This window comes from Acipenser ruthenus, chromosome 5 (assembly GCF_902713425.1).
Source record: "Acipenser ruthenus chromosome 5, fAciRut3.2 maternal haplotype, whole genome shotgun sequence".
NCBI classification, from domain to species: domain Eukaryota; kingdom Metazoa; phylum Chordata; class Actinopteri; order Acipenseriformes; family Acipenseridae; genus Acipenser; species Acipenser ruthenus.
Window position 1 is genome coordinate 26,304,377 of NC_081193.1, and position 13,566 is coordinate 26,317,942.

The window sequence follows — 13,566 nt, forward strand, 5'->3', positions numbered from 1 at the left end:
CAGTGTTGTGAAATGCACAGTGCAATGAAGGGATCAATGTTGAAAAACACTTTAATGCAACGCTACTGTCTTAGACAAGTCAGTTAGCCTGTACATTGCTTATTTTATGAATATGAATGTCTGTGCCTTTGCTGTTTTCACCAAAGCTGTTGGCCCCTATTTGCAGAGCTTTTGCTCTTGAGTTATTTTTTATTCACTATTAAGTGTGTTTTTATGAATAAAATACAGTTTGAGATTCATTAAATCCTAGGTTTTTGCTTGTTTGTCAGGCCATAACAGTTTGATGATGTCAGGCCATAACGTTTTTTATTCATAAAAACAGACATTATTTTAGTAACTCAAGCCTGAAGAATGCCTCTTTCCTCTTGTACAGTTAACATTTATATGACAACAGTTGATGAATTTGACCCATAACAATCATAATGTTTCCTTAACCATTGTAGACCTGAAGGGGATTTTTCTGTACAAAATAACAGAAGCTACAACAGAGCCAAACCCAAGAAAAAACTGAAGAAATACCATACATTCTACATAAAACCAAGTTAATAACCCAATAGAAAAATATTATGGGAAATGTTATATATTAAAATAGATTTTCCAAGAGCTTAGGCCAAATGTATTGGTCTAATAAAAGTGTTTAGACAACAGAAACTGTATTCATAGGCCTATCCTTTTTAATATGTATTAAGGAAAAGCAGCTATAAAATGAAATTATGTCTGCAAGCACAGGAAAGTCTTTTTTAGATATTTGCTGACGGTAAAGAAGAAAAACAAGGGGCTCCCGAGTGGCGAATCCAATAAAAGCACTCGCTAGAGTGCAGGATGCGCTCTATAGCCTGGACGTCGCGAGTTCGAGTCCAGGCTATTCCACAGCCGACCGTGGACGGGTGCTTCCAGGGGGCAGCGCTCAATTGGCCGAGGGGGGAGGGAGGGTTAGGTCGGCCAGGGTGTCCTCAGCTCACCGCGCACCAGCGACCCCTGTAGTCTGGCCAGGCGTCTGCGGGCTTGCCTGTAAGCTGCCCAGAGCTGCATTGTCCTCCGACGCTGTTGCTCTGAGGCGGCTGCACGGTGAGTCTGCAGAGTGTAAAGAAGCGGGCGGCTGACGGCACACGCTTCGGAGGACAGCGTGTGTTCATCTTCGCCCCTCCCAAGTCAGCGCAGGGGTGGTAGCGGTGAGCTGAGCCTAAAAAATAATTGGGCATTTCAAATTGGGGAGAAAATAATAAAAACTAATTGGCAACGACTAAATTATTAAAAAAAAAAAAAAAAAAAAAAAAAAAACCAAGAAAAACAAAACCAGAATACGAAATGTACACCACAGTCTTTCATCTCAAGCCCCACTGTGTAAAACCTGTTTAGAAAAACACAGCACTGATCAGCCTCTTTAGCTATACATAGCAAATACACAACCACCTTTCAGATGAAAGACTGCACAGACATGAACCAGCCGCAGTCCTTGCTTTGCAGATTTTAATAACGAATCTCACCACTGTCTGGCTACTTGAGTTCATATTCATAAGCCATTTGCAGGTTACCTCTGAAGAAGGTACAGGAACAAGAAACTAAATCTGTGTTTCTAAGGCCGCCAGTGTTTAGATAATTAACATTGGGCCTTCTGTGAACCAAGTTTAAGAAAATCAAACATCTACAAGTGTGAGAATCTTGTGTGTGTTTTTCAGGGCCTTATTTAATTAAAACAACAACAGTATTTAGATCTGCAGCTGGTTAGATTAGAATAGATTCCATTATGTTTAGTTAAAATAAAAAATAAAAAAACAGTCTGAGAACACTGACAGCTTAAATATATAAATAAAATGAAGAACACCTTCATAGCCATGGCCTAACAGTATCTTCATACATTGCTCACTGGAACTGACGACCAGCCTTATAATGTGTCGAGTTGGGTGACCAAGTTGTATAAGCAAAATATTAAGTAGGTCAATATTAAAGAGTAAGTAGCGGGGTTCCTGATTTCAAACCCCAGTGCACTAGAGCAGACATTTTGAAAAAAGCTTTGAAACAGACTTTACAATTATAAGTGTAAAAAGTTGTCAGGATGTTAACAATGAAAAGAAAAATTACAGGTACGTTATTTTTTGTAACCCTGCTACTTACTCTTTAACAGTATCCAAAATGTGCTTGTGCAAATTGTTAAACATCTGCTGTCTGCATCTATTTAATCTTTTATTAAAGAGGGCATCATCCTGTACAAAGGTTAAATGGAATTTTCAATCATGTGTTACCATTTAAAGACAGAGCCTTGTAATTGATTTCTCTGATTAAATAGTATAGTAATTTATTAACCATTTTAACTTGTGTTTGCGTGTGCGGTAACCTAAGAATATTGAATCCCCAAATCTCTGACATGAGAAAAACGATTTTCAAACTGATTTCTAAGTGGCAGAACTTGCCAAGAATGAACGGTAGAAAGCACAAAATGATTGTGATTACTCTGCCAGGGCTAGAGATACCCAAGCAGACTATGGCTTTGAAAGCACGTATCCTTTTTATTTTATTTTTTTTTTGTCTGACATACTTGTAAGGATAAGAGAATTGTTAGTAATCCCGACAGGTAAGCTGAATAGACATGCTGTTTTTGGCATGAGCGGACACCCAAGATCTGCTCATAAAGAATGTCTCATTCCGATACAGAGCAGTGCTGGAAGAAAAAAAAAAAAAAAAAAAAGACAGCTAACTCTCTTCAGCTTCAATAAATCTACAATACATGGATACAGTATGAAGTCAGTCAAGGCAGTGTTTAGTCAGGTTGTTTAATTTACAGTATTTTATCTTAGAAATTACCCAAGTGGAGAAATATAACCTTAGTGAAATATTGAGTTCTGTATTATGCACTACACCTCTATTGAAGTACAAGTGGAATGTCACATTCAAAGCTCCTAATGGGTTTGAATAAGATCACAAGTGTAATCTGTAATGTTTGGAAGAAGCAAGTACAGCTATGGGCAAAAGTTGTGCATCACCCTATAGAATGAACACATTTTGCTTTTGAAAAACTGAAAACTGTGACATTTCAAAATCAAACATGAAATACTACACTAACATTATGGTTTCCAGTAGACTTTTGCACCATCATTTTGTAGCATCTGATTACATGATGTTAATAAAAGATCTAAATTATGTTCATATAGTTTTTTTTTTATGTCTCAATCCTAAAATTGAGACTGTACAGCAAAACTTTTGGGCATTGCTGGACAGTCAAATTGTCAATGTGTTTAAACGATACACATGTTTAATGAGCACAGACATACTGAAGATGTGTCTTTGTGCAGTCTGGTTAAAATAATGGAAAATAAATATTATACATGCAATATATGGATCCCACGCATTGGTATCTACAGCTTTTTACATGATCCCATATTTTGGGGGCCTCTAGAGACCCTTGTCATTACAACACACACACACATAGCAAGTCACTAACCACAGGTTCGTTTCTCTATAACGGTGCAGTAGATTGAGTAAGAAGCAGCTGCTTCCGACCTATCTTGGGTGTTTCGCAAAACCTTTTGAGATTCTCACGAGCATCGTTTATGTGTTGGTTTTCAGGTATCTCATAAGGGAGCAATTGGCAAAAACTATTGCCTTCAAGTGGGTGTAGATTGTAGCTTAATTAAAGGGTGCAATGGGTAAGAACATAAGAAAGTTTGCAAACAAGAAGAGGCCATTTGGCCCATTTAAATTCAACACTTTTCACTATTTATCAAGCATTTTGTTGGCTTTTTTTATAGCTTCCCCACATTGTCTAGATGAAGACATTTGAGTCAAAATAAACTCCTAGGTCTTTTTCATAGATTCCTTCTTCAATTTCAGTATCTCCCATATGGTATTTATAACGCACATTTTTATTGCCTGCATGCAGTACCTTACACTTTTCTCTATTAAATGTAATTTGCCATGTGTCTGCCCAGTTCTGAATGCTGTCTAGATCATTTTGAATGACCTTTGCTGCTGCAACGGTGTTTGCCACTCCTCCTATTTGTGTCGTCTGCAAATTTAACAAGTTTGCTTACTACACCAGAATCTAAGTCATTAATGTAGATTAGGAATACCAGAGGACCCAATACTGATCCCTGTGGTACTCCACTGGTTACCTCGCTCCATTTTGAGGTTTCACCTCTAACCAGTACTTTCTGTTTTCTACCTGTTAACCACTCCCTAATCCATGTGCATGCATTTCCTTGAATCCCTACTGCGTTCAGTTTGAGAATTAATCTTTTATGCGGGACTTTGTCAAAAGTTCTTACTTGTGCATTTAGGTTTATTGAGACCAGCAACCACTGCAGAAAAGTATACATTACTATGATATACTAATACCCTGGTGCCAAGAATAGATGGGAAGTCTGAAGAAAAAAGGTATACAGTTTATGTTAGTAAATTGTGTCCAGGTAGTAGAAGCCAATAATAAACTCATGCTCTTATGGCATTGTGACATTCAGGTCTATACAAGTAGGTCAATAGCCACGTGGCAGGTTGGCTTCGTGGTGTGATGTCACAGACCTGGAAGTAGACAGACATGGACACAGACAGCACTGGTACAAATATGCTGGCACGCAGATATTAATAATAAATAAACACAACGTTTTAACCCTTTGCAGTCCGATGTCGGACCAGGTCCGACATTACAATGTTTCCTTTCCGGTCAAGCACAGGTCCCTAGTCGTTTATTCTCTGGAAAAAGCAGAGAAAAGCTTTCAATGGCCGAGTGAGGCCAATAGAAGCCGAAACAAAAACTGAAGCGGATCTGAGCAATACGCATAGTCCCTTCACCACAGACATAACACGGACATAAACAAACAAGACCGCTGCTTCCTCATCCAGTGCTCAAAGAAAATCGTGGACATTTGCCAAGCTTTTTGAGATGTTATAGTAATAAAAGAATAACTTGGATAGCATTATTGAGGAGTTTGGTGATAAAACGAGTGATCTGGAGATGATTTATCAGTATGCACTACTATGAAGAGATATGTGATAAATGCAGCTAAAAAGGTGTGGGGCAGGGCTGGAGATGCAGTACTGAGTGTCCTGTTGATATGCAGTGCCTTTTAAATCTCTTTTACTGTGAATAAAATTACTTTTAAACAGCTTGTGTAAAATAAACAGCTTGTGTGAAAATAAATTGGACCTGACGCGCCTTACAGGTGCTGAATAAATGGACCGCAAAGGGTTAACAAAACAAAACACTCAAAATAAATGGCATGATGGCCAAAACAGACAAAGACAAAATCAAGCACAGACCTGCAACAAGTATTGTGCTGAACTGTATGAGCACGAGTAGCAATTGTTTTCTTTAGTTTTGATTCTCAGCTTCGTCTCTCTCCCGTTCTTTCTCCCTGAACGCACTCCACCTCGCTCAGTCACAGCTGCAGGTTTTTATACATGTGACCATCTCCAAATTAGCAATAAATTAATCAATCTGGAGACGGTCACATTCTACATGAGTTTCTAGCAGGGAAAGTTTTTAACTCCTTCCCTGCCAAAAAGAAACCCCCCCATCAATAAATAATAACTTGTTTTTAACACAAATACATTTAAATCATAATACAAAATACACACATGGGTGGGGTGTACCCCATCACAAGCCATCATTCCAAAAATTGGAAAATAGCCAATTCTTTTGTCTAAATTATTGTCCCTAAAATCCTAAACTCTCTGCACCCAAAAACTACTGAAACAGGTGTTTTGGAGCACCGACAGGACACTTTGGGTACTCTGCATATGGCTAGCACATGCTACTCCTATCAGTACCTTGCACTAAATGGTTCAGGAAAGCATCTGTACTCTGAAAAATGAAAGTTTGCACCTTTACAATGAAGTAGCACAGTGCAGTAATTTATAATACAACAGAAGCCTTGTATACATTTTACTTGGCACATCAACAGCTTAATCACTTAAGCCTAAATCAGAATGCTTTATAATGCTGTACAATAACTGAACTCTTAAGGCAAGCATGGGCTGCCATAGGGAGGACTGAGAGAGTTGTGATCAGAGCAGAGAATAGAGAGCACAACCTAATTTAATCAAGCACACAATCCAACCCAAAGAGGGAGAACAACAAAGATCTGAGATTAACTTCCTTTCGAGCCACCCTGCACACAGCAAAATGCAGCAGAGATAAGTTTCTACTGTAGAGCATCACATGCAAGCGGCTAGCTGGCATTGCACTGCTTGCATCTTTTCTGCTCTCTCATGCTCTGCAATCACAGGCACAAAATAAACACTGAGAAAGTGAAAATGTCCTATAAGGTACTATTTTACTTGGCAGAATATCTTCTGCAATTCTGTGATCATTAAAATGCTTGGTGGTGCATTAACACCCACCAGTATCTCCTGTTCAGTATACTCCAGCAGATTTTATCTGTAGACCTTAGCATCCTTGAGTATTTTATACAGTCCAGTGGATTTTAATTACGATATTTTCTTAATTACTTTATGTTTGTATTCAGCAATACTTCTCAGTCACATATCAATCTGACTTTTATATTGTTTTGTTTTCTACTAGCACTCTACGGCCGGAAATTCAATTTTAATTATGGCACTGCTATCATAAGAACATAAGAAAGTTTACAAACAAGAGGAGGCCATTCGGCCCATCTTGCTCATTTGGTTTTAGTAGCTTATTGATCCCAAAATCTCATCAAGCAGCTTCTTGAAGGATCCCAGGGTGTCAGCTTCAACAACATTACTAGGGAGTTGGTTCCAGACTCCCACAGTTTTCTGTGTAAAAAAAAGTGCCTCCTATTTTCTGTTCCGAATGCCCTTTATCTAATCTCCATTTGTGACCCCTGGTCCTTGTTTCTTTTTTCAGGTCGAAAAAGTCCATTGGGTCGACATTGTCAATACCTTTTAGAATTTTGAATGCTTGAATCAGATCGCTGCGTACTCTTCTTTGTTCAAGACTAAACAGATTCAATTATTTTAGCCTGTCTGCATATGACATGCCTTTTAAACGAGGAATAATTCTGGTTGCTCTCTTCTTTGCACTCTTTCTAGAGCAGCAATATCCTTTTTATAGTGAGGAATCCAGAACTGAACACAATATTCTAAATGAGGTCTTACTAATGCATTGTAAAATTTTAACATTACTTCCCCTGTTTGAATTCAACACTTTTCACTATATCCGAGCATTTTGTTGGCCTTTTTTATCCTTGTAGTGGATAGAATTACACAATCTAAAACAAGAAACCTCACTGGTTACTTCTCAGGCCGTTAATTTTCTAGAAATGTCGGTACAGAACAAAAGTTTCAATAAAATAAACAGAACACAGGTAATACCATTCTAAATGGCTTTGTCTTCGAGTATTTGGCCACTGTTTTCTCGGCATGATTTTCTGGGTGGCTATGTTGCATTTCATGTACAGTATTTGGTTAGTAGAAGGTACAGTACATAGCATGTATATCTAACTACAAAAGAATAGGATTGTTGAACACTGTAATATGGCTCTGTTTTATTTCATACAGAGCAATAAAACAAATAAATAAACCAATACCAATGCTACTACTACTACTACTAATAATAATAATAATAATAATAAATATATTTTCTGCTAAACTGTACTTTACCATTAATGTCACCAGAGGGCTTTTCAACTTAGGGCACTATAACAAACCCTAGTAAGGACAGTAGAGTCCTTTCATTCTTCAGCTGACGACTATGGCAATGATACACTGAAACCCATGCAGTCTACTGCAATATAGCAGTGCTACTTTTGGAACATGCTACTATGTTGCGAATTACTTCATTTTATAGCAAGGCAAAACTACAAGTCTATAACATGCTTAAAGGTACGAAATAGACAAAATACATCCGACTGAACTCTAAAATGTATGTCACTGGATCATCAACTTTTTTTTGAAGCCAGAAACTTCACTTCAGTGTGTGTGTGTGTGTGTGTGTGTGTGTGTGTGTGTGTGTCTGTGTGTGTGTGTGTGAGTGGTGTTGTTGTAATACATTTTTTAAATATATATATATATATATATATATATATATATATATATATATATATATATATATATATATATATATATATATATATATAAATTCTTACTTAAACAGAAACATTCTTCTTATTCCACAACTAGGTTTACCTGGAGGATAACTACACACTCAAAAATTTTAATGAAATGGAACTTTCACTATAGCCTTTTTGCTAATATTAGTAATGTAATCTATACAATAGGGCAGGGTTATCGAGACTACTGCAACAAGTTAAGAGGTATGCGGGTTACTTGCACTCCTGCTTAGTGTGGCTTTCTGTGTGTTTAGTTATGGTTTTAATTATCCAGTACTTACACAAATGCGTGATAGATGAAAGCCCATCCCCGGGGTCTCTCCAGCACGTTATACAGACAGTTTTGGAGTTTCCGGTAGCGGACGTTCCTCCTGCCGCTCTGGCTATTGCTGTACGAGATCGGTTTTCCAAGCAGGCTCAAGCGGGCTCCTTGCTTCCCTCTCTGACTTTCTGGACCTCCTCCACCTCCTACACCTGTGATCGATGGCGGCGAGCTGGTACCCGCCAGCAGCAAGCCGTCCACCGCTTGCGCCGAGTTCTTCATCCTTCGGCCAGACTCCACATCCTTCATGCAATACACTTCAGCGCGGTGCCCAGGTGAGTTTTTCATCCAGAGCCCAGAGCTGCCCTCATCTCCGCTGTGGTTGCGGGGCATCGCATCATCAGCTGTGGCTGGGGTGGTACTTCGTGCTTGAGGGCATGCAAATAAATCGACTAACCACAATCAAATTATGACGATTCAACTTTAGATTTTATTAAAAACCGATCAATGGTTTTTTTTTTTTCTCAAAGGCTCAGCGTCAGCCCGTTTTATTCCGAGATTTGGTAAACTCGCTGGTAATCCACATTGTTCAATATTTCCTGTTCATCCATTTGTCAGAAAAAAATAGTTGTCCCATTCATTTTTTTTTAAATCAAGGCTCGTTTTTCCTGTTAAAAAAAAACAAACAAAAAAAAAAAACACATTAAGCAGGCTGAAGTGCTGAAAGTCTCACGACCAACACGAGTATTTGTAATGTAATGTCACAAAATATACAGTGTAGGTTATACAGTTTATATATATATATATAAACAAAATACGCAAACGTACAAAACAACATATTTGGCGCTTCAAATTATGGTTCATAAACCCAGATTTTTTTTTTATATATATATATATATATATATATATATATATATATATATATATATATATATATATATATATAATATTCTAAAGGGCAGGCATTCATTATATGATTTATTACCAAACTAAACTGAGAGCACATGAGCAGCAAGTGCAAGCTGTTGCTTTCAATCCAGACGTCCCGCAGGGTCCAGCATTTACATAGTCACTGTTTTGTATTTATTTTGTCAATCATTAACATCAGATATATCCCAAGCAACCGATGCGGTCCAGTCTGCTTGACCAGTTTCCTAATACAGTACCTTTTTATGATTCCAGGTTAAAAGTATAAAATCAAACTAGTATAATGTAGCCTACTGTCTAGTAATACTGAGGCAACCGAATGCTCAGATAGCACTTCCTTCTAGCGGCATACCCAATAAATAGTTCATCTGTAAACTCATCAAAAGAAGGGAAAAAAAACGAGGTTTTATTTGCTTCTTTCACAAGATGCCTTTCCAAAGGCAGCATAACATCACAGTAAAATACACATTTCATTCATTAAAGCTGTTAGCCTTTTTCATTATTATAATTTTTAAATGGCTTTTAAACTGATCCAAATTATTCAACATACACAATTCCAGTCACCAGCTCCGGAAACCAGCTGAATTCCGCCCTGCACACTTATTTTTATACTGTATAAACGGCAAAAAACTTTCCCTTCGGCGTACTGGGAATACTTAGTTAGATAGCAATAAAGAAGAACGAATCTCTTCTGGCAACATTCAGTGCAAATCGTGGCAATCATTCTCTACTTACATATAGACTCTTAACCTGCGGCGTTCGTTCTCTGACTGCGCTCTTTGTGTGTGTGTGTGTGTGTATATATATGGAAAGAAAACAGTTTTGCAGCAGCAACCTCAATGAAACACGTCCTTGTTCGAAGTAACATCTGAATGTTTATCCACTGCACTCCTTTTTTGCCTCATAAATCCCTGTTTCCCATACCGCTCACTCTCTCTGCCGCTCTATTCTAAGGCAATGTGCTGCTGTCAGAAACGACCCACGTGATCCACTGAAATGAAATACACACGCCGGGTGCCTGAGAGGTCACCATAGCCACATTAAGGAAGTAGTACAAAAGTAATCTACACAAATATGACCAATACAAACTTTTAATTTTATTTTATTTTATTATTTGTTTAGTATTGCAGTTGTATCAACTAAGACTATTTACGACGCCAACAGAACTGCGCATACTTATTCATACCACTTTTTCTTTTTTTTCTGAACCATGTGCTAACTGCCTTACAGCTGGTTTTGCATACGGTGATGCCTAAACAAAATACTCACTCATTAGTTACGTATATAGTGGAGCACTGAAATAATGAAACCAACTAACACTTTCACAGTGAAACAGAGGCACATTTATGAACGTCTTTACACCAAGATACGGTTTGAACCCAGGTTTCCTATAGTAAAAGCATAGCAAAGTGTAATAATGCATATTGAAAGCAGGGCATAGGTACGTATTGTAAAGTTCAGAGAGGTTTGGTAAAGCCCATTAAAGCTATGGAAATGCATAGACAATTTGCAAAATAACATTTATAAAGGAACTGGTAAAATAATACCACTCCACGATTGCATGTGTTACTGGTGTACCTTACCATGCACACCATTATTGTAGTAGGCGTAGACTTTTAGCCTGAAATCATAAAACAATGTACTATAGACTTAAAATACTCAAAGGTGAGACTATAATGACCTGGCTAACTGCTTGAGGATGTTGACAGATGCCTTCTTTATTAAACATGAATTGGTCCCACACATTATGTCTAGAACCTGCCTGTTATTATCTCACCATCATATTTACCTTAGATCAGATACTACTGTGTGTCAAACTGAATCCCGTTGCAGTTACAACTATAATTTGGTAGATATTCTTTTGCATTCTCAGCAGCTGACAGCTGGAATTCTCTGCAGAAAGCATTGACATTATCCATTCTCTTGTCTCTGCTGCTGAATCAGGCTGAATCGCAGATTGGATTCAATTGTGTTTGACTTGTACAGCTGTTTTTAATATGACTTTAAATAGTCCACCATAAATTCAGAGGTAAAATTATAAGCAAAGTCAGGCAGAGATGTTTAGGCTCATGTCTTCATTGTGTTCTAAGGGGTTTGCACCATTTAGAGTGGTGACGGACATTTTAAAAAAGCACCTTGGCCACGGACAAACAAAATGGAAGTTATATACAATTAAGTGCGTGTGTGTGTGTTAGACGTATTCAATGCCACGGAAACAATAAGTCTTACCACGGACATGTGTGTCCGTGTACGGACAAGTTGCTGACCCCTGGTTCAAGAGGTTGGACAATTGATTCCTGAGGCCTGCACTCAGCACTAAGGGCTAGTTTCTCGAACCTATTTACTCCCAATAGTCATTATCACAGAAAGGAAAATGCAGCCAATAAAATGACTGACTTAGACATTTAATATTGGGGCTAGTTAGTAGTCTTAAATTGTTTTTAGTTTTTTTTTTTTTTTAAATTAATTTTCAAATAATTGGTGTTTTTTTATCTTTTAGAAGAAAGTGCCTTTTTGACGATTTGGAATAAATAGCTTTGATTATATATCCCCATATACTTTATCCTTTCAACTTTTTTTCTTTTACTATTGTCGACTTGTTTTAATCTCTGGTTTCTTGTGTTGCTGGATCAAGGGTGATCCTTGTGACTGATGCCTGGGGTTTCACTCCTTGTGTATTTTTTGACTCCCATCTCTCTTCTAATGATGCTGTAGATAGCCCTTATGACTAATCACTGGAGCCAGCTTCATACTTCATGCTGTGACCCTAAGTTTGTCCAGTCCATACATATTTAACTGGCTTGTGGTGATGTAATGAAATCATGGTTGTGTTCACTACTGTAGACAAGCCAATAGGAACAACCTAAAAGTTCAAAATGTATTCAATGACAGATTGTGTTCAGCAGGTAATTTTAAACCACAGTCATGAGTGAATGCATTTTAAACTTTTAGATAAGCAGAAACCATTATCAATAATGCATCAGTGCAGTACTAGTATTATACTTACAGCCGATCCAGACTACTTAAGTAATGCACAATAACCACGTTAAATGTGACTAATGACAAATATTTTCAGTGAGACAAGGTGTGGCAGTGTGCCCCACCCCATTGTTTACTTTGTGTTATCTGTTGTATGTAGTGTGTTATTGTTTGGGTATGTATAAATGCACAGGATATAATGTTGGGCTATGTAGCATGAGTGTTGTAATATGTATTTAGGCACAGGGATTGCACAATCACTTCACGTGCAGATAAAATGTGTATTAGTATGTGAGCACAGGGAGTACACAAATTAGTTCATCCCGGCACAACCGTATATATAGATGCATGTTTCACTCACTTGGGGTTGGGTGCACAGTGAGTAGAGAACGGGAGAGAGAAGGAGTGTAAATTGAATTAAATTAAATAATAACAATTGCTATTTCGTGCCGGAAGAATTGCTAGGACAGCACGGTACTTGTTTGTCTGTCTCACCGTGTTTGTTAGTGTCTGTCTGTTCGTTTGGCCATTGTGCCCTTTACTTTCAGTGTTTTGTTTTCTGTTTAAACCTTTTATTTGCAATAAACCGGCGCAAGCAAACGCCTTCACCATTTCACCTCGCAGTGCTGTGTTTCTTCTGGGTCTGACATCACCACTACAAGCCATCCTGTGACATATGGTGTCAGAATGAAGGATAACAACGCCTCCAGGGACGCAGGCCAAGGAAGAGTACTGCGGGAGAACATGTTTTTTAGAAGAAAAAAATGGGCAGAAGAAGGCAGCAGCAGCAACAACAACAACAGCAGCAAGCAGAGCCTCCAGCACCCAAGAGGGAGGAGGCAGAGTATTATCCATCCTCTGAGGAGATGATGGAATGGGTGACGGACCCAGCGTGGAACTGGGAGGACATCCCGTTGGTGGTTGACCTGCTGTGGGGCCGAGATGGGGACCGTTGGGAACACTGGGATCAACATCACTACCCAGCGAACCGTGGTGATAAATTACATGGCTGCTGTTATGTGATTGCCCCAGCAGGTTGAGTTCCAAGGAGGACTACCTGCCACTCCCACTGCTAGAGGGAGACTGCATGCTGCTCCTGCCTCCATCAACAGGGGGAGAAGTGGCGCTCCTGCTGCCACCTTATTGGCCGGGGGCTCCCCTTCTACCATCACCTCCCGAGGGTCTGCATCTGCCGTCGCCTTACGAGAGTCTGCTGCTGCCATTTCCTACGGAGGGACTGCTCCTGCCCTGTCCCGCAGTGCCAGGGGTTGCCTGTGCTGCATCGCCTAGGGCTGCCTCGCCTGCACCACCTAGGGCTGCTTCTCCTGCACTGCCTAGGGCTGCCTCGCTTACGCTGCCTAGGGCTGCCTC

At 39.0% G+C, this 13,566-nt stretch overlaps 1 protein-coding gene across 2 annotated transcripts in view; it reads right to left on the reverse strand.

Annotated features, from left to right (window-relative positions):
• Positions 1-10,175, reverse strand: part of LOC117402960 (potassium voltage-gated channel subfamily KQT member 5-like) — a 259,050-nt gene extending 248,875 nt beyond the window's left edge. For both annotated transcript variants that reach the window (XM_034004698.3, XM_034004697.3), the window contains exons 1-2: positions 9,952-10,175; positions 8,309-8,957 (exon numbers count right to left, since the gene is read on the reverse strand). In XM_034004698.3, coding sequence (XP_033860589.3) covers positions 8,309-8,682 — 374 coding nt within the window. In that variant the 5' untranslated portion in view covers positions 8,683-8,957; positions 9,952-10,175. The remainder of the gene's footprint in view (positions 1-8,308; positions 8,958-9,951) is intronic.
• Between the last annotated feature and the right edge of the window lie 3,391 nt (positions 10,176-13,566).